General features: G+C 43.6%; 2 protein-coding genes across 10 annotated transcripts; one reads left to right on the top strand and one right to left on the bottom strand.

Annotated features, from left to right (window-relative positions):
* Positions 1 to 5,087: 5,087 nt before the first annotated feature.
* Positions 5,088 to 9,449, bottom strand: srsf2b (serine and arginine rich splicing factor 2b). 8 transcript variants are annotated; one of them, XR_014873855.1, is made up of 5 exons: positions 8,719 to 9,449; positions 8,090 to 8,389; positions 7,869 to 7,931; positions 6,774 to 6,840; positions 5,088 to 5,278 (listed from the first exon to the last, which is right to left on the bottom strand). XR_014873855.1 is itself a non-coding variant. In XM_085157886.1 (3 exons), the coding sequence occupies exons 1-2, from the start codon at positions 9,075 to 9,077 to the stop codon at positions 8,092 to 8,094; spliced, it is 657 nt and encodes a 218-aa protein (XP_085014012.1). In that variant the 5' UTR covers positions 9,078 to 9,449; the 3' UTR covers positions 5,088 to 7,931; positions 8,090 to 8,091. The 8 variants fall into 8 exon arrangements, 3 of the variants coding, with proteins under 3 accessions (XP_085014012.1, XP_085014011.1, XP_085014013.1); XR_014873854.1 differs by having other exon boundaries at positions 6,774 to 7,931; XR_014873851.1 differs by having other exon boundaries at positions 5,088 to 7,104; positions 7,310 to 7,931.
* A 1,567-nt stretch (positions 9,450 to 11,016) lies between these two features.
* mfsd11 (major facilitator superfamily domain containing 11) lies at positions 11,017 to 19,942 on the top strand. 2 transcript variants are annotated; one of them, XM_085157879.1, is made up of 14 exons: positions 11,017 to 11,338; positions 11,700 to 11,881; positions 11,963 to 12,018; positions 12,674 to 12,781; positions 12,862 to 12,941; positions 13,030 to 13,126; positions 13,611 to 13,669; positions 13,777 to 13,936; positions 16,487 to 16,530; positions 16,618 to 16,683; positions 16,827 to 16,952; positions 17,039 to 17,213; positions 17,517 to 17,652; positions 17,735 to 19,942. In XM_085157879.1, the coding sequence occupies exons 2-14, from the start codon at positions 11,786 to 11,788 to the stop codon at positions 17,894 to 17,896; spliced, it is 1,365 nt and encodes a 454-aa protein (XP_085014005.1). In that variant the 5' UTR covers positions 11,017 to 11,338; positions 11,700 to 11,785; the 3' UTR covers positions 17,897 to 19,942. The 2 variants fall into 2 exon arrangements, with proteins under 2 accessions (XP_085014005.1, XP_085014004.1); XM_085157878.1 differs by having other exon boundaries at positions 11,018 to 11,298.
* Positions 19,943 to 20,772: the final 830 nt, after the last annotated feature.

The raw sequence follows: 20,772 nt of genomic DNA, 5'->3' as shown, positions 1-20,772 counted from the left end.
GGAAAACAACCCTTTATAGCTCCGCCCCGAAACTGGCGTCAGCACGTCTTTGACGTAAGAGCGGCACGTCGCAGGCAGCCACGCCCAGAACTCTTTCTCAACTTTACCGGAAGGGTGACGTCATGTCGTCAGAATTTAGTCAAGCTGGCAACTGAAAAATTACAAATAAACATATAATTATATTTAAAAACGTATAGACACAGACACACACACAAATATATATATAATTCAAAAGTGGACATTGGTTGTACACAGATGTTTTGCTTTGGCAGCAACTTAAACAATTGAGTTAAATTAACTCACTTAACTTTAAAACATGAGGCAGTTGTGTTGAATACACCCAATATGCTTATATAAATCCAAGAGATGGCCAGTCTCTTTTTTCAGTTTAGCTTAATAAATAAAATGATTTTTTACGGTTTTGATTTCTAAAAACTTTAATATTTCTCTCATATTTGTTGTGACTTGGTCGATTTCATTTAATCAGAAATGTTTTTCCTTTGTTTTGTATCTTGTTGTCATAGTTAATAAATAAAATTACATTTCTTAGATTATTTCAAGTTTTAGTGTCTTTATTATTCATTCATTAAAATTCTGATTATAATTTGTTCATTTAAAAATAAAATAAATAAATAAAGGATAACATAAGGTGCACTTAACTGATCTAAGAGCTGGGAAATCTACTCGACACAGGGGTGGGAAGTGAACTCAAACAAAACCTACATCAGCTCGCTCTCGTTTGGTTGGTTGTAACATTCGTATATGTTGTTTCTTTCACTCCATCCATTGTTGTCTTTTTCTGTATGACTGGATAAATCCGACTACTGTGTCTCCCTCCTCAGGGTGTCCCAGCGCATTTCTATCTCCTACTGTGCTCTGGTCCTGTTTGATCCTGACTTTTATCAAATGCATGTTTTAAGTTCCTCCTGCGTTCTGTATGTTGCACTTGGGTCATTTCACATGACATCGTCTTTTTAATGAGTGGAACTTCCGGTGAAATAAAGGTAAATAATAAACTAAATAAACAATTAAACCATAATCATACATGTGTTTGTTTCCACAGACTCTCTGCTCACCGTTCAGACACTGATCAGGTTAAAGTGCTGATGAAATCTTATGACTTCTTATCTACATGAGTCACATGATCAGACACGCCCCCACTGAAACAAAACACCTTTAAGACCTTATAAAAAAAACTGCTTCACAATCAAACTACTGAGTACATTCTTTTACTGACGATGAATGAGTCAGAAGTGATTGTGCTGGATTGTTTCATTGAATCAGAATCAGAAGATTTTATTAATCCCCAAGGAAATTACGTAAATTGGTGGCATTTAGATTGTAAACTTTTTTGGACTTCATGGCTTCACTTTGCAGGGTTGATAGACCTCGTTACACCACAGCTGCTTCCTGTGCCGTGATGAGCCGATCAAGTCATTCTTAATGCACAGATTGTGTTTAATGAGAAGAAAGCAGCACTCTGAGTGTTCTCTGTTGGAGGTTCATTGGATTCTCAGGTATTCAAGTTTGTGAATTTGTGAATGTAATACTTTGACCCTCCTTCCATACTTTTTCTCTTGTTTTACTTAAACTGCACTGAAATTCAAATGTTATTTTTTACAAAGCCAAAAAGGAGACGATATCTAAAAGTCAGTAACCCGCCTTCATGGACGTCATCTTTAAATGCTTAAGAGCTCAGAGTCTTTTCTAGTCCTTGTTCATTAACTTTCAGGCATCTTTGCTGATCCCTCCTCTCTCACAGACTGTTTCATGTCTTCCCACAGATTTCCTACAACAGTTTCAGCCTGTGTTTCCTGCTGAAGCTCAGTGGATGGATCAGCTTCAGATTCCTGTTGTGGAGGCTGTTTTTCTCCATCTTCATTCTTCCCTTTTTCTGTGTGATGTTTGTTGTGCCAAGAAACCCAGAAGCAGAACATTTCACCCTTCATGCTGAAGCACCTTGGTGAGAGAAGCCAAACAGCTGATTGGTTAAGTTTATATCACTGTGGAGTCACATGTTAGCAAATTCAGGCACTTTTCCCAACATTATCCCATAAAATACAAAAACAGCACAATTCAATTCAATTTCTTTATTGTCCCACAAGGGGAAATTAGTTTAGCAGCAGGATAAAAAAACAGAATAATACTATAAAATAATATTAACAATAATAATGATAGAAAATCCTAGGACAAATATTTGCCATTAAAGACACAGTAGGGATAAAAGAGACCTGGAGTCTTTTAGTCCTCCTCACAGGAACTCTAAAACGGCAGCTGGAAGGCAACAACTCAAACTCACTGTGAAGTGGATGGTTCACACAATTAATAATAGAACGAGCCTTTCTAAGCACATTTCTATTGTAAATGGCCAAAAGTCCATCTTGCCAGCACCCTGAAATTTTGCTAGCAGTTTTTACCAGAAGTCCCAACCGATTCTTATTCTTCACCGTCAGGTTACCAAACCACGCAGCGATACAAAAAGACGTCACAGATTCGATAAAACTTCTATAAAACAAGGACAACATCTCAGATGAGACATTAAAAGATCTCATTTTCCTTAAAAAGAAAAGTCTTTGTTGAACTTTTTTAGTAGTGGCATCAGCATGAGATTCAAAACACAGTTTATGGTCAAGTACCACAGCTAGATATTTATAACTCTCAACGATCCCAATATCGGCAGTTTTAATGATAGTAGGTGATGAGCTGTAAGAGGACTTCCTAAAATCAATAATCATGTCTTTAGTTTTTGACACATTAAGTGAAAGGAAGGACTCATCACACCAATTCACAAAATCATCTACTACCTGTCCATGGCCTGACTCGTCCCCACTAGAAGACTGACGATCACTGTGTCGTCAGCAAACTTCAGGATGTGTTCGTGAAACTGCTGCGACACTCATTTGTGTACAGAATGAACAGAAGGGGAGAGAGGCAGCAACCCTGGGGTGATCCAGTAGAGGAGGAGAGCACATCAGAAAATACATGATTCACCCTCACACATTGTGACCCATTAGTCAGAAAGTCTGTCACCCAGCCGACCAGACAACACGCACAATATATAACATGTACAAACAAAACAAGCACGTTTAATCAATACAAAGATAAAACCTCACCGTGGTGACCGACGTGTCCTCTTTATCATAGTAAGGATGGAGGTAAATGTGTTTTTTCAGCAGCCTAACATTTTTGAGCACGTTTAAATTCAACAGGAGTCAAATAATAATAATAATATATGAATTATAAATCTGTAATTTAGGCTTTATGCCCCAGTGATTGTAGAAATGTCTTTGATTTGCATACGAAGCTAAAATAACTGCCAGAGACATCAGCAGGACTTTCCACGAGAAGGGCTGGTTTTGGTTTTTGCGGAGTTTGCATGTTCTCCCCGTGTTTGCGTGGGTTCCCTCCGGGTACTCCGGCTTCCACCCACCGTCCAAAGACATGCAGCTTGTGGGGATAGGTTAATTGGATCTGGACAATCCAAATTGTCACTAGGTGTGAATGTGCGAGTGAATGTGAGTGCGAATGGTTGTCTGTCCCTGTGTGTTGGCCCTGCGACCGACTGGCGACCTGTCCAGGGTGGACCCCGCCTCTCACCCTATGACAGCTGGGATAGGCTCCAGCGCCCCCGTGACCCTGAAAAGGATAAACAGAAGCGAATGGATGGATGGGCTGGTTTTGCCATTTTAATAAACACAAAGACCACATGAGGAGGCGTGACACCACAAACCGAAGCAGCTTGAAGCCTCAGGTCAGCGGTGCACTGAGTGAGATCTCAGTTTGTTGACGTCGTTGACGTTTCTGCATCCCAAACACGTCTAAGCCTGAGAGGTGGTGACCATGAAGAGGCTGTGCACTCGTGATGCGACTCGCTCATTGCTGTGCACATGACCTCTCTGCTGAGGCCTCCGCCTGACACGTCCCTGCAGACATTTCTCAGCCAGCATCTTCCTTTACTGCTCGTATTTCCTACCTTCCTGCTCTCACCTCCACACTGCTGCCTCTCCGTCTCACTGCCTTCTAACATGCCACCCCCCCCCCCCCCCCCGCTCCCCTTCCTTTGTAAATGTACATTTACTGGTACTTACAGAGCACATTTCTACTCAGTCTGAGTCCTCAAACGACCACGTCTCCATCACACACTGTCCTATAGTGCTTTGATCTAACACTCACACATCAGAGCCAACCTGTGGCTCAGTCACCTGTGAACAGGAGGTGAGGATTGACCTACTGTGCCCCTCATTCATTTTCCTCTCCTGCATATGACCTCCTGACCCAGTATGAACCTTCCAGATCCCTCAGGTCATCTGGATCCGGTCTTTTATCAGTTCCCAGAGTCAGAACCAGACACGGAGAAGCTGCATTCAGCTTTTATGCTCCTTATATCTGGAACAAACTCCCAGAAAGCCTCAGATCAGCTGAAACAGTTTATTTAAATCCAGGTTGAAGACTCACCTGTTCTCAGTTGCATTTGAATAAAGCACCAAATCCACACTTAAGCTTAAATTTCAAAACTTACATTTTAACTTCTGATTTTATCTGTTTTGATTTTATGTTTTGTTTGTTTGTTTTAATCAATTTTAAATCCTGCTTTTCATTTGCTTTTGTTTCTCATGTCTCTGTAAAGCACTTTGAATCACCTCGTTGTTGAATTGTGATATATAAATAAACTTGCTTTCAGCCAACAGTCGTTTCTACCAGCGTCCTGCTGAACAATCGCACCGGAGGTGGTCATTTACCACCGGACTGATCCTATTGGAACAATTTACGATGATGTAAATGAATCCATCCACAGCCGTGTTAGTGCATTATTCATGTTGAAAAGTAAAACATTTTAGGCTTACCCATCCCTTTATTAGTAATCTATTTAAGAGATTTAGTCACAGGCTGTATTTCATGTTCCAGCTGCTACAACTCTGGAATTTCCCAACTGTTGGGATGATGCTGGGACATAATCCCACACTTACAATAGTTTGTATCCAAGTCTTCATCTTTGCTGTGCAGAAGTTCACATCCATAACTTTGACTTGTTTGGATTCCTCCTGCGTGACATCACCACACGCACAGCCGAATGACGAGACGACAACTTTATACACAAAACATCAAATCTTTATTGAAAGTCACATTTGTGTACAAGAGAAAAAACGTGTCTTTGTACAGAAGCCGAGACTGAAGCAGTCGTTAGCGCCGCGGTCACAGGACCAATCAGGAGAACACGTCGGCGCAACACGCCACCTTAACAGCTAACCAGCAAAACTCAACTGCTACACAACTGCGCCTAGTGCACAAAAAAACACACGAGCAGGGTTAGCATTAGAAAAAGAACAAAGGAGTCAGTGTGTGTCCTGAAAAGGTTGGAATAACCTGACAAACACTGAGCTGCACAAATGTCTAGTTTGTGTTTTTTTAAATGCAGAAATTCAATGAAAAAGCTAAATAAACACACTGGAAATAAAAAGCTACAGTTCTACAGGGGGAAGTGTTTCATGTCACTTTATCAGACGAGAAAAGCAGATGGAGACAGAAAACAAACGGATGCTTAAAGTATAATTCTGGCTTGGTTCAGTTTTTCAGAGATTTGGGGATTTAAGGAGCAGCGCTGGACGGCCTGAGCTTCCCTGCAGCTTCTGAAGAAGCTGATCCGTTCTTTCCTTTCGAACACTTAAACGACTCGTGTGCGACTCGTATTTTCATTAGAGCCGTCTAATCAATATAAATGTTGATTTTGTTGATAAGTAAGGTAAAGTTTATTTATTAAGCGCTTTTCGCAGACGGGGAGTCACAAAGCGACGTACACAAAGGTTAAAATAAAGAAAACAATAAGTAATTTTAAAAAAAGTCGTTTGTGTGTCGATCAGGAGCTGCTGCAGCTTCCAGGAAACGCAGTAAAAGACTTCTTCTTCTGCTGATTTCAATCACTGTATTTCTTTAAGGTGAGCTCAGCTGAGGTGTCACCTGCTGCGTGTGACAGCAGGCCACACCCCCACGCAGACTAAGTCCACACACAGCTGTGAACACAGCCATCTCTGGAATTGCATCAGGAAGTGAAACACGCTGCGCTCGTCGTGGAAATGGACGCAGTCTTTCCACACTACACCAGGCTCCATTCACAAAAACTGGAATTTTAACTCACAGACACTTTAACCTGCTTAGTTTTGTGAGTCTTTTGTGTTAACAGTGAATTCAGATGCTGATTTAAAGAGCGATCACGGGACTGGTGGCTCTGACAGCAGCTCTGGGTTTGAATCTGGACCTGCAGGGAGCTCAGTGTTTGCTCAGGTATAAACACTTTCCTGTAGCCCCACCCCCAAGAAGATCTACACATAAATTATCCTTTAAGCATTATTTTGTGGGCCTGTATCACAAAGGGAGATCACAGCTAATTTCAAGCTTAAATGAGGTTTTCTGTTATCATAAAGGACAGTTTGGACACAAAGGACAGACCTTTGTGTCCAAACTCAACTAAAAGCATCAGACGTATTATTATAGAAGGTTTAGTAATATTAGAAACTGAGGCGATTCACCCATCAGAGTTTTCTCAGCAACAATAGTACACAATTCATCAGTTCACACATGTGACTGTGTTGCAGTTCTGACACCTTTGTGATGCAGGCCAGAGAGGAGATGATAACATGAAAGCAGTGGAACATTTCATCTTTAAATCCAGGTCTGAAAACACCATTTAAACCGTAATCGGGACATGAAAAGGAAACAAAATCACAATAAATCAGCGAAAAAAAGGAAATGAACCAAAGCACGGAAGACAAAATAACCTTTCACAGCTGGACTCTGCTGCTTGCGTGGGAGCCGGTCCGGGAGGTCACACGTCTTTAACCGAAACTGTGAATCAAACAAACGTCGGGAATAAAAGTTAAAGAAAGTAGCAGCTGACACAGAAAGAAGCATTTTATACGAGGCTGATGAGAAACGTGCAAATTCACACGTGAAGCTCAGATCACTGGAGCAGACATCGTGATCGCTGTTAACCGAACTCTCATTTTACTCTCTGGCTGTGATCACACAGTTAGCTACTTTATGCCCATCTGAGAAAAACACAACACACATGTGGAGGAAGCCCTTGCTCTTATTTTGAAAGTTCGGCAGCTGCTTGTGGACCAGCTCGCTGTCGTTGTTGCTCAGCTGCATGAGCTCTGAATGTTCTGGACTGGTTTGGACCACAGCAGCTGGTTTTACTCCTTCTTGCAGGCAGCCGGAACCAGCTGGCTCTGCTGCTTCACATCTCATTTTACTTCCCTGCAGGACGTCCTGCTCAGGTCGCTATCTCGAGCTCTGCAAACTTCAATGGCACCGCCTCAGACCACAGCTGCTGCTAATTCTTCTTCTGCTCAAACAAAACCTGCAGCAGCTGGAAAACCATCGAGCTCTCTGAGTCTGCAGAGGACGATGAGGACTGCCAGCAACAGGAGGATGGACGGGTTAACGAGCGTGAAGTTCAGGTCACAAGTGAGGCACAGGTCATTTTGCAAGCACAAGCATGCATCGCCTGCACAGCTCAGTGTTTGAAGTATCTGCGCAGGAGTAAAACATGAATACTACTGCAGAGGGCGTGCGAGTCAAACATCTGACTCTCCAACGAGCCCCCGAATGTGTGGATGAGCACACGAAGTTTCAAAATAAGAGCAAGAGTCAGCAGATACACCTGGAGAGGCCAGCTCATGTAAAGTCACCCTTCTCTATCTAATGTGCACAAATTCAAATGAGGTGGAGCTAAGAGGAAGTGATGCAACCCTTCGAGCACCACAAACCGCCGCTCCTTTGTGCGCAGTCAAGACAGCAGACACACATACCTCAACACCACCAAACCAACACTGACTGCCTCCACCCTGCTGCTGCAGCTCGCCACACACCTTGTACCTGCTCATTCTGCCTCAGCTCAGCTCAAACTCCACCTTAGCAAACAGGATACGCAGCTTGGGGAGGAGAGAATTCCACATTTTGTTTTTTAAATACACAACTTCTATAACTGAGAAGTTTAGAGACTTTTGTTAGACTGGGGAAAAAATCCTGCTGATCATCTGAGGGAAAAATGTGTGTATCTAATAAAATGGCCGCTAACGTTTAAACTCACCTCTACGAGGTTTCATTTCCATTTTCTGCGGCTGACTTTGGCTGGCTTTTAGATCTCGACCTGGACCCTCTCTTGGAGGAAGGGGTGCGGCTTCTGGACCTAGACCTGGATCTGGATCTGGACCGGGACCTAGACCTGGAAGGAGAGCGCGCCTTGGTCTTCTTGGTCCTGGGAGAGCGGGACTTGGACCTGGAGTAGGACCGGGACCTGGATCTGCTGTAGCGGGACCGGCTTCGGGAAGGCGTGCGGCTCCTGCTGCGGGATCTGCTCCGTCTCCTGCGTCTCGGGCTGGGGGAACAGCTGGATACATTCAGTGGGTTGAGTTACAGTCAAAGAAAAAACAGCTGGATCTGAACTGAGGAGAACATGAGCTGCAGGGCTGGAGCTGAAGTGAGCAGAGCTGACAGTCAGGAGCCATCTGGATCTCCTGGTTAGCTCCGAGCCTCCAATCAGCTGGTCTGAAGAAAACCTCCGGTCTTTACTTTAATCAAATAACTCATAAATCTCTGGATAATTAAATGCAATCATTGATAAATGGTGGAGTCTCAATTACAGTGTTGTGGGGGAAAGTAAATGATCCACATTCAGTCACGCTCGCTCTGCACACCAGAGATCCGGCCTCTCCTTACCTTCTGCTCCGCCGTCCGCTGTACCTCCGGCTCGGTCCTCCTCCTCGTCGTCCTCCGCCGTAATGGGAGTCGGGGGGTCTGCCGTACCGGGCCATCTGGACCCGCAGCTCCCGCCCGTCCAGCAGCGCGCCGTCCATGGCGTCCATCGCGTCTTCGGCGTCCCGTTTGTCGTGGAACCGAACAAACGCGAAGCCCCGGCTTTCCTTGGTGTAGCGGTCTCGCGGGATGTAGACGTCCCCTACCCGGCCGTACTTCTCAAACACCCGGCGGAGGGCTTCGGGAGAGGTCCGGTACGTTAGATTGTCCACTTTGAGGGAAGTCATGCCGTCGACGTCCGGCGGAGGCCTGCCGTAACTCATGCTGCCTGGCGCGAGAGGCCCGGGAAGCTCCCAGAACAGTCCGGAAAGTAACACAGATTGCGCCTGCGCGGCTCGAAACGCTACGCAGAGACAGAACGGAGCGATTTAAGCAGAATCTCGCGGATGTGGCTCAGTTTACTGCCGCCAAAAGCACAGAGCACGCCACAAATTTCTCCGAACCGCGCCGAGCCAGCAGCGACTAGAGCTTCTTCTTCCACGCGGAAAACAAACGGAGTGTAATCCGCTCCCGAGCGCCACGGTGCGGTGATGGCAGGCTTTACATTAAACACGAGGAAACAAAACAAGATGTTTTTATTGGGTCATTCTACAATGTTATGTTCTCTCTGATAACTTAACAACCCTTTTAGTGGAAAGTGACTTACTTTATTGACCATGTTGTGGATCAGTGCGCACATACACCACACTTGGTGTTCCTCTGTTTAGAACATTACCACTAACCACTTAACAATGAATTGCTATTGCTAAATACTGTCCCACTCATGACTCTGAAAATGACGCGTGCACCAAACATACATTTTTTATGTAGTGAATTATGTTGTTGAAAATTTTATTTCAAACTGTTGTCTAAAACACAAAATAATTCCCGAGAACCTCCAGAATGGCATTTTCTCTTATCCCAGCTTCCAGAAAAGCAAAGTGCATAAAAACTAACAAAATAAGTTAAATTTCACCTTTAATTGTGTTGATATCTCTCTTATAACTGTTTATCAACATCTTTTATATAACAGTAATCACAGGCTGTAAGTATCCCACAACATATGTGCAGCCCTGTTACTGAAGTCCTGCGCTGACACCAGACGTAACCCAGAGACAGTCCTCTTTGATATATATTAGTTACAACATTTATATGTATATTTATTACTTTTGTAATAGTTTGAGCTAATATAATAAATTGTGTATTTGAGCAAAAATTAAAAAAAATCAACAACCCTGAAATTAATGAATACAAAAGCCAGAGTAACTATTGAGAAGTTGGGCTCAAAGTGTCTGACTCTGATAACAATGTCATTAAAAACTGTTTCATTAAAAAAAAAAAAAAAAAAAAAAGCTTAGCTTTGATGGATATAACTTTTTTTAGTCATCTTGTGTGTGGAAGAAGGTCTGGTTTCTTCACTTATTTTCTCCTTTTGGCAATTTTCACATTCATAAATGTAAATTTCTAAACAGAAAACCTCATTTCCTCACCTTTATGATGGAATTCCACAACTTTAATTTAATAAGCCCTAATGAAATTATGTTTTAACACTATCAGACTTCTAATTAAAGACACAGTTAGAACTTAACTAAACTAAATATTAGTTCATTCATTCATGCTTGATACAAAAGCTTCTTCAGTTTTTGCTATTTTTCCTCTTGTTTTCTGCTCCCACTCTCACACTTGTCTCTTTTGTGTTTAAGCTCTGATAAGTATGACTGTATAATCTATTTATTTTAAGTTAATGAGTTTGTACTTTGTTCTTTCTTCCAATAAAGATCTATATTAAAAAATTAAAAAACAACAACAACAACAACAACAACTCAGAAGCGCGGTTAGCCCACAGCAGAAGCTTACCTGTGTGTAGAAAAAGCAGTAGGTGTGATGATGCCACACCTTCAACCGCCACAACCTACTGCTGGCTTCATGCCCCAAATCAAGATGGCGGATGTCGTAAACTGGACAATGTCCACGTTGCAAATATACAGTTTTTTCGTGCGTGCGTGCGCGCGCGTGTGTGTGAGAAAAATAATATAAGTATAAATATAAGTATTTTGCGAACATTTTATTCTACAGCGCCTCAGACGCCTTCTGGGCGAACTCGAGAGCTCCCCCTACAGAACAGGAAATCCAGAGGGTTTAAATATAATAAATGTAATATTAAAAAAATTAAATCGGAAACGGAAACCAAGAGAAACGCCTTGCTCGCGGGTTGCGTGAGTTTCTTTCTGCGCATGTGCAAGTTTTTAGCCGTTTCCTTGTAGCAGCGCCTGTTAGCCTGTCAGCTGATTTCGCTCACATGACCCTCGTTTTAGTTTCAGGTCAGTCCTGTTTATCGGTGCTGTGAAAGAGCTCCGGGAACCAGCTTTCCACGGCGGAAACATGGTGTTAAAGTTGGTTTAGGGTCCGAACGGTGATAAATGGCTGCGGGGGTTCCCACGAAGAGCTGACCGACTGAGGGAGGAGAAAAGCGGGCAGGTTAGCTCAGCAGCGTCGGCAGATTTGGTGAGCTGATCACGGCTGACTGTCCGGGCACAACTGCTCTGTAAGCGTGACACTTAAAAAACTAAAAGTAGTCTCTTGTCATTAGAAATAGCATTTCCGCATTATGCATTTCTAGCAACGAGCAGCAGACCGAATCTCGTTTAGAAATGTCTAAATTAAACGCTCTTTCATATAAAATCAGGTAGCACACAAGTGAGAGCACACAGCTGTGGTCATTCAGCCCAGACTGTCTTCTTTATAATTCGGCGTACATCACATCAATCACACTACACTGCTTTGAAGGCAGTGTCGCAGAAAATGGGTGTTTAATTTAATATAAATGTGGCTTAGTTTTATTGCTGTTGACTGATTAAAGCTTCTTACAGACATATTCTGACATGTTCCTTTGTTTCTATTCTCAGATGAGCTCTTCACACCAACAGTAGATTATTATTTTTTTTTGTATTTTTGGTTTTTACTTCCTCTGGGAGTTCAGATAACCTCCAGAATGAGTCCAGAAGGGAAGAAGCTTTTAAACATCATCATCCTCGGCTTCGGCTTTATGTTCATGTTCACAGCTTTTCAGACATGTGGCAATATAGAGGTAAGTTTGTCACTGACCGCACTTCTGTTAAAGTTACGCAGACTTTACATCTTATAAGTCATTTTTTCTTTATCTTAACAGCAAACAGTGATCAAGAGCTTCAACAGCACCGAGTTTCACGGGAGCGGATACACGAGGTAAACAAGTGTCGACTGGTGGCACTTTCTCAAATCGAATCAGTCGCGGCCAGAAAGCGCCGAGGGGTTAATTCAGTCTAAGGTTAATCTTATTGAACCGAAGAAAGTGAGGAGACCATAATCACTGTCGATTATTTAAAGCTGATTTTAAGCAGTGAAAAGACGTCACATTTAAAACGGAGACATTTCACTGTTTTTGTTGTTGTTGTTGTTTTAAATCTATATTCATTTCAATTCGGTGCCAGCAGCAGAAAAAAACAGAAAAGTGTTCAGATGTCTGCAGAAGGCTCAAAAAACAACTTTCACCAAAAAAAAAGCTAATGAAGGAAGCTGTTAACTACCAACCATGTGATTACAACCACATTTCCCATGATGCCGTATGAGTGGATCAAGCAGATCATCCGGAGTTCGTCAGTGTTCTGTGACCAAAGAGTTCAAGAGCATTTAACTGAAGCAGAGGGCTTCGTTAGTACATCACGTTAGCAGAGGCACAGCCTTGAAAACAGCTGATTGGTGGAAAGCACTGCAAGGCCGTCAGCAGGAACCTAAACCGCTCCTTTTTCTTCTGTGTGGTGGTTGTAAAGTTTGGTTTTGTGCACTTCGCGTGGCTTCAAATTTTAAAGCGAGGTGCCTGACTGTGCTCTGCCTCTCGCAGCATGGCCATCATCTATGGCGTTTTCTCTGCATCCAACCTCATCGCCCCGTCGGTGGTGGCGGTCATCGGGCCCCAGCTCTCCATGTTCTTCAGCGGGCTTTTGTACAGGTACCTGCACACTCGCATCCACTCTCTTCCACCCCTTCAATAGAAAACAAACCTAATTCCTGCACTGTCGTCTTCCACAGCCTGTACATCGCCATGTTCATCTACCCGTACACCTGGAGCTTCTACACGGCGTCCGTGCTGGTTGGAATAGCAGCAGCAGGTAAAGCAGCAGCATCCCTGTAGCCCGGATATTTGGAAAAGACGCTTGGTCTGTGCACATGTCTGACATTTTGATTTGTGCACTCTAGTGCTGTGGACAGCTCAGGGGAACGTCCTCACCATCAACTCCACGGACAGCACCATTGGGAGAAACAGTGGTATATTCTGGGCGCTGCTGCAGTTCAGGTAAACCTTCAGCAGCACATAGTCAGGATGTAAGCTTCAATGACCCCCATGTTGCCCCCAGTTTGGTCTAAAAGCCAAACCACCGCCATACAAACCTCAGAACGTTTCAGATTCTGCTCAATGACCACGTCAGCAGGCCATAGACTGTAAATAAAAGATGGATGTAGGTTTACAGTGGTCTTCCTGATGGCCAGCTGTTGTGCCTGTAATAAGAAATCTGATTGGATATAAGCCTTACTGTCACTATGAACAGGTCAGAGGTCACCCAGCTGTACGGGAACCACGGTAACGATGGCGAGCTTTATGGCAGAGCATGTTCAGTGCAGCATGCTGGTGAATATGATACTGTGGTGCTCGTGAACAGCTCTCACCGTGAGTGGCTCACGTGACCGGTGGATTCTGAAACTCATGGCGCTCTGTGGGAAGTTGAGTCACATGATGATTTCTGTGCACGCCGTTTTAAACGTCCTCCTTCTCTCTGCAGCTTGTTCTTTGGGAACCTCTACATCTACTGCGCCTGGCACGGACACGTCCACATCACAGGTCTGATTCCAGCCATTTTCTTTGAGCCTCACACGGCGCTTTTTATAGCATTAACTTCCTGTGTGGTCGTCTCATGAAAAGCGTCTGACTCACGCTGTTCCTCTCAGACAAGGACCGGCGGACGGTGTTCATCTCTCTGACGGTGATAAGCCTGGTCGGCTGCTTCCTCTTCTTCCTCATCAGGAAGCCTGATTCTGAAAGCTCTTCCTCTGCTGAGGCGACTGAGCCGCTGTTGCAGGAGGAATCCTGCGACAACACCGCAACCAGGTGAGCACTCAGGTGACATTATGGTCTGTGTCTGTGTACGCAGAGGCGTGTGCAGCCTTGTGGGTCAGATGCTGATTGGATGGAACCGGACGAGGAGCAACAACAGAGCAAAAAAACAAAAAAAACGCTCAAAGATCATGAGAGACTGCACACGCCGCTGCAGCGGGACTCTCTCGTTGTTTCAACCTTCAGCTCTGTTAGAGCGCCTCTTCACTGCCCCCTGCTGACAGGAAACAGCTACAACATGCAGACTGAGGTCTGCAGGGCCATCGCTTAAGAGTGGAACGGATGTCATTTGGGTGACTGAGTTCAGGAAAAGATGGAGATGTCTCTGTGTGTTGCTTTTTGTTATTAAAGACCTGGAAATGATGCATTTCAACAAAATTCAGTTTTATTTTAAATAATTTTGGGGCTTTTTAAGACTTTATTGTGACAGAACGGTGGACAGGCGGCAGGGAAAGATGCGCAGTAACACGGTTTCTTTTTTTCTTTTTCACTATGACCTACTTCGACTTCCTGGTACCAGGATTTTTTTTATAATGCCTGCTCGACCACTGATTGGTCAGGGAGGGACGTGACGAGATGAGTCATCAGCGGGGCCATCAAAGCTCCATTTTTAAAAAAGAAAAAAAAATCCAGCAGTGAGGGAAGTGTGTGCACGCGCCGCCCGCCGCCTTCGTGGGCTCTCGTGTTTCATCCTGGGAAAAAGCTGCAGAGCGAGCAGCAGGTGGACCTTCACCTCGATGTCCTCCATTGTTGCTCGTCTCATTGAAAGGAGGGCACAGCTTTGCCTTAATGACCCAGTTGGAATGGAAAACGAGTGAAATGCAATAGAGTTGAGTCGAGTAGATGCTAGTGGGAAATGACCCCGGCGTGGATTCAGACCCCACCTCTGCATCAGCCTCACCTGCTCCACCCGGCGAGCGTTCACGTGTTTACGGCTGCACTGAAAAATATATGGAAGCTTTGAGCGTTTTCACTGCTGTCGTTGTTTTTTTAAAACACAAACAGGTGGAGTGGGCGGGTCCGACTGTGAAACTGCAAGCTCATTGGCTTGCAGTTTCACTGTCCAATCACACAGATTGGCTGTATGTTCAAACACGGCCTGGGATGGCTTCACCTCACTTAGACACGAAGCTTTGATCTTAACCCTTTAAAGCCGGTCAGAGCAGCACGCTCTGTTTTGCGTAACTATTTTTAAATCCCGGTAGCTCTGCAACCACGTGAGCTAGCGCAATAATGTTTTTTGCATATGAAACCTGAGGAGTTGTACTTACATCTTATGCCATCAGCTTGTCCTCGGTCACAGTTTCCTTCCACATATAACTTTGCAAAAACTGCATAAAAAGCACTTGCAGCAACAAAAACATAATATTCCAGAAACACGCTTTGCTGATCCAATCAGCTGTTTGTAACACTTCCTACGTCCATCAGAGCGAACTATCGCATGTCCGCCATGACCTGCCCGAAACCGGAAGTGACGTCATTTTGCAGAAATGTAGTTTTTTACCATCAGGGCCTCATGAGCCTATACTGGTGTTTTTAAAAGTTATCTTTGACTTTATGACTTTCTGTGTGGTTTCTGGGATGCTTAGGACTCATATTGCACTGCTGGAAATAGTTTATTTTGATGCATATGCTGCTTTTTTGCAAATTTGCATTATAATATTTATTTTCGTTTTTCCTGCAGTGTATAAAAATTGGTGTATTTCAAAAATAAAACTATAAAGACACTCAAAATAAATTTCCTGTGGTGGGAAACTATTTTGTGCAACTTTTTTGTATTTACAGTTTTGAGGGATAAGCCTCTTAAATTTCTCTAACTAGAAATATATGTTAAAAAAACAAAAACGATTTTACTTCTTTTTTTTTGTAGTTTATTGCACTTTTTTGCAATTTATGTAATTACTATGCACTTAATGCAGACATATTATTAAAATTTAGGCTGTAATGGTTGTATTGATGTATAGCAACTTGAAACGCTCCCAAAAATGGCTCCACAGCATGTAAAAATATAATATAAGCTCTGGCGGACTTGGTTCTATGGTAGGTCTTAAAGGGTTAAACAGTCAAATGATTCATAATTTAAAGAAAATGAGAAAAATGAGAGTAAATGGAAACTTTTTCTGAGTCATTAATAATTATTCAGGTGATCAGTGTGCTGTGTGAGTATCAAGTACATTCAAAATGAAAATTGAGATGCGTTTTAAATAAGAGCTCCGTGTATTATGGGAAGTAGATTGGGAATGTTCAGGAAAACTCTTTTTTTTTTTTTTTTTCCCCCTTAAAAGCCGGATGGTGCCGTGGTTCTCTGGTCCACGGGAGGAAGGATCATTATTTCAGAGGGACTGTGGAAATGAGACAGGCGACCTTTAACTGTAAACACAACCTTTGTGGTCTTTTGTGCATTTCCGTCTCCGGGATACCGAGGCGGCTCAGGAGGGAGGGCCCAAATATAAATATGAACCTTAGAAGGTCGAGGGGCCGAAACGTTCACGGTGACTGTTTAGATGAGGATGACGGACCTCCCGCTCTCTCTCCTCTCTGCAGCTCGGGATGCTCTCACCTCTGCTCTCAGGCGCTCGACGCGTTCGGTGAGTTTCTGAAAAAATACCCTCGGTTTCTCGCCTGTAGCTGAAACGTCCCGAGCGGCGTGTTAACCTCTGCCGTCCTGTCTGCAGTCAAAGCCTGTAAGCTGTTCATCACCAAAGAAATGCTGCTGCTGGGCGTCTCCATCGGATACACAGGTGGGTGGAGACGAGCTGGGCGAGGAGAGGACGGTCTCCTTTAAGTCACAATCAGATGTGTTATGAAAATAATTGAATGCAAAAAGCTGCTCAGTGCACATTTAAACACGACTGATACTGAAGCCCTCAAACTGACCCGTCAGGTTTGGAGCTGACCTTCTACAGCGGCGTGTACGGCACGTGCATCGGCGCCATGATGAGCTTCGGCCAGGATGCGAAGAGTTTGATCGGGATCTCTGGGATCTGCATCGGCGTGGGCGAGATATTAGGTGAGTCATCTTCGTTCGTCTGAAGGGAAAACGCCGCAGGGCGAGAACAAGGAGACGAGCTGAGGAGTGTCGCGTCTCTCCGGCAGGTGGTAGCGTGTTCGGGATTCTGAACAAACGCATCGGCTTTGGGAGGAACCCCATCGTCCTGCTCGGGTTCATCACCCACATCATCGCCTTCTACCTGATTTTCCTCAACATCGCCAGCGACGCTCCGCTGGCCCCGGAAGAAGGAACAGATCTGGAGGCCTTCATCACCCCCAGGTAATGAAAAATCACGTGAGGCGCTGAGGCTGAGTCATAACGACAAAATTGACTTTTAAAAAATAATTTGTTATCAAACTAATGAAAAAGGAGAGATGTTGATGAAAAATTATAAAGTTTTTAATATATATGATTATTAATGTGTGTGCATTTAAAATGAAATGACTGAAATAATGCAAATAAATGGTTTTGTTACCTTTTCACAATAAAAGCCTTGTTCTCTTTCCCCTGAGCCTCCGTTACGAGCCCTCTGACTTATTTAAACGATGCTGTCGGGTTAACGTTACCATTTGTGTGCCTCAGCGTGGGCGTGGCCTTGTTCTGCAGCTTCCTGCTCGGTCTGGGTGACAGCTGCTTCAACACGCAGCTCCTCAGCATCATCGGCTTCATGTTCCACGACAACAGCGCCCCCGCCTTTGCCGTCTTCAAGTTCATCCAGGTGACACAAACACTGAACAGGAGATTTGTTTTACAGCTGAGTTTTATTTTGAATTAACCTGTGTTTGTCATTTCCTGTGCAGTCCATCATGGCCGCTCTGGCCTTCTACTACAGTAACTACCTGCTGTTGCACTGGCAGCTGCTCATCCTGGTCCTGGTGGGGTTTCTGGGCACGATAACCTTCTTCAAGGTGGAGCACGTGGCCAACTCCAGCAGGCGGCAGTCGGACTACGACAGTATCTGAGCCGGGCCGGATGACGAGGGCACAGCTGGAGTTTTTTCGCTCTCCACTCGCCCAGGGACGACCGGCCCACAGACTGATGCTCGCTGTGGTACATTTAGATTCTGAAGCCGGGACCAAACGCTCCTCCTGATCTCAGCATTTACCCAATTAAATCAAACGGCATGTGGTGACGGTGGTGTGCACGCCTCATATACCTCGTTTCGTTTCATAACCAGACTCCTCCTTCTTGTGCACTCGGTCTGTAAATAAACTCTATTCAAGGCAAAGAGAGTAATAATCCCACTGCTCGTGTTGGCGTCACGCTGTTAGTCCTCCTTCACTCGACCAACTTCCACCTTGACAACAAATTCTGTGAAAAGCCCTCGGTCATCTGTTAGAAACATACAGGAGAGCTCCACGGAAACCACACCCACCTGAGGGGAAAAATGGCGTCCAGATCACTGAGCCAATCACGGAGCAGTTTTAAAAGGTTAAACATATTTTGTATGGGCGCCTCAGTGATTGGGTATCTCTAACCTTTGGTGGCTCACACGGGTAGGTGTCTACAGTACAAAGAGAGGGAAAAATGCTTGTTCCTACAAAATCCCATAATGCAACATCCACTGAACTGTTTTTTCCCTTCCTCTTAAAGGCACCCTGTGCAGTTTTTGCCCACTAGGGGGTGCTATTTCACTTAGTTTGAATCACTTTTGGTAAATGTGACGATGGAGGTGCCACCAAAAACACGAGAAACAATCATGGGAAGATATCCAGAGTTTTCCTGCATATAGGGGCGAAAAATCTGTCCTTCCACTAAAAGAAAATCACCAAAACTGATTGTTTTTAACAGCTTTTACTCTAGAAATACTCTTTAACAAATGAAATGGCCAATAATAAGAGGACACGCACTTATTAATGTGATCTAAGGAAATGCAGACTCTTTCCACTGACTGTACGTAGACTGGTCATGCCTACATGTGCAGCTCACCTCCTTAATCCACATTTTAACTCAACCAAATGAACTTCAAAATTTCCCCATTTAATGTTAATGATCGGGATTAAAAATATGCTTAAACTAAAGGAACACAAATCTAACAAACTGTGCCCTCGTTCATCTTTCTGCTCGTCATCTGACTCCCCTCTGCCCGTCTTGAACTGAACTTAATCGTTCCTTTGGTTCAGGTTTTCTTAAATGATAAATTCTTGTTTAAAAACAGTTAAAGTGCCACAAAATGAGTCGAAGCAGTTGTGATGTTCTGTTAGATGGTGCAGTAGCCTTTAACCAGTTAAATCTTCATGATATATTCTCACTTATGATGGTGGACTGTAGCTCAACACGTGAAAACACTGCCACCTAGTGGCTGCAGCGTGCACAGGGTAATCACAGAAGGTCAAGCCTCTCTGGGCTGCTGCTCAGTGCAGATTCACAGTTTCACTCTCTGGTTTAAACTGATGTGACGCCAAACAGACACAGCGTGACATTTGAGCCTTAATGCTTTTTATAATGTTGCCATGGTGACGAGGAGCAACATCAGACATGCTGTAGTTTCTTTTTTTTTTCTGTTCCAAGTGTCAAACAACGAATGGCCGTACACTATTGTAGTTAATTTATTGCTGGGAGTCGGGTTTGCTCAACTTTGGTTAATATTGCTACTGCAGTGAACGCAATCAAAGGATAAATAAGGGAAATGTACCAAGATGATGATTTTATACTTGAATGTAATTAAAAATGACACCCAAACTTCTGCCTGCATGTTTTTCTTGTCCATAAAATACAGTTTTCTGCATTCATTGTGTTTACATGGAGAGCTCCACAGCTTTAAGGACAGAAACACGAGATGATCTGAACAGAGCTGTTGGTCACTTCAAACACACCTGGATCCTCACTGACTGCTGAGTTATTTGTGTGTGTGAGACGCTAAACCAAAGAGAAGAATTAAGAATTTATTCTTCTTCCTGCTCCTTTTCATGCATGGAAACAGTGTTACTTTAATTGAAAGGAAGGTTGTGTATGGGAAATGAATTACTGCTGTACCATGTGTGAAACAAAAAAATAAAATAAAATAAGAGAAGTTCCTCTAATGTCCACAGGAGGCTCCAGCAGTGAGTCAGTCCCCACAGACTCCTGTGTTAAACCTCTGCAGCAGCAATAATCATGCTTACTGCCTGATACACAAACTGTTCTGGGCTCTGAGGCGTCACCTCAGCTAACTCACTCATCTGGACCTCTGGACTGTTTAACATGAACAAACATTAAACTGTTTAAGTTCCTTTCTTAAGTAGTTTTAAAGTTTATTTGTATGACATGTCAAAACCAGCATCGCAAAGTGCTTGCATAGAAACTACAAATCTGATAAAACAGGCTGTGCAATGTAAGCATGAGAGCTGATGTGTTTCCAAGGGTGATAGAAACTGAAACTCAAGAAAAAAACCTAAAAGAATAAGATATCTGTGAGCTGTATCAGCTCTGTGATATGAATGATTTTTACAGTGATTTCAGAGCAGACGGTGACTATGTGAGTCTGTTTTTCTTCTATATTTATAGAGACTGTGACTGCGAGGTATTTGCCTTCAAATATGTCCTTTTATTGTTCATTTTATTATGATACTCATTAAATAGCTCCCCTGACAAATCCTACCCATGCCACATAAAAGAATACGAAAACCTGATGCAACAATCTGTTTCTCCGTGGAAGCGAAGTGAAGCTGGAAACAGAAAATAAAAGTGAAGTGTAAACTAAAAACGATTTTAAAAAAATTAACTCATCCTAAAATAGTCCCGGACGTGTTTTTGTTTCCATTACAGAGCTCTCAGAAATCCGCTTTTCCTCAACACAGCCTTAGGGCCGCTTGTTGCCTGGCAACAATCAACGCTACGAGCTTTCCAACGTGGGACT

Source organism: Neolamprologus multifasciatus, chromosome 4 (genome assembly GCF_963576455.1).
Source record: "Neolamprologus multifasciatus chromosome 4, fNeoMul1.2, whole genome shotgun sequence".
NCBI classification, from domain to species: Eukaryota; Metazoa; Chordata; class Actinopteri; order Cichliformes; family Cichlidae; genus Neolamprologus; species Neolamprologus multifasciatus.
The sequence above is the reverse complement of the archived record's forward strand: the minus strand, read 5'-3'. Positions and strand labels throughout refer to the sequence as shown.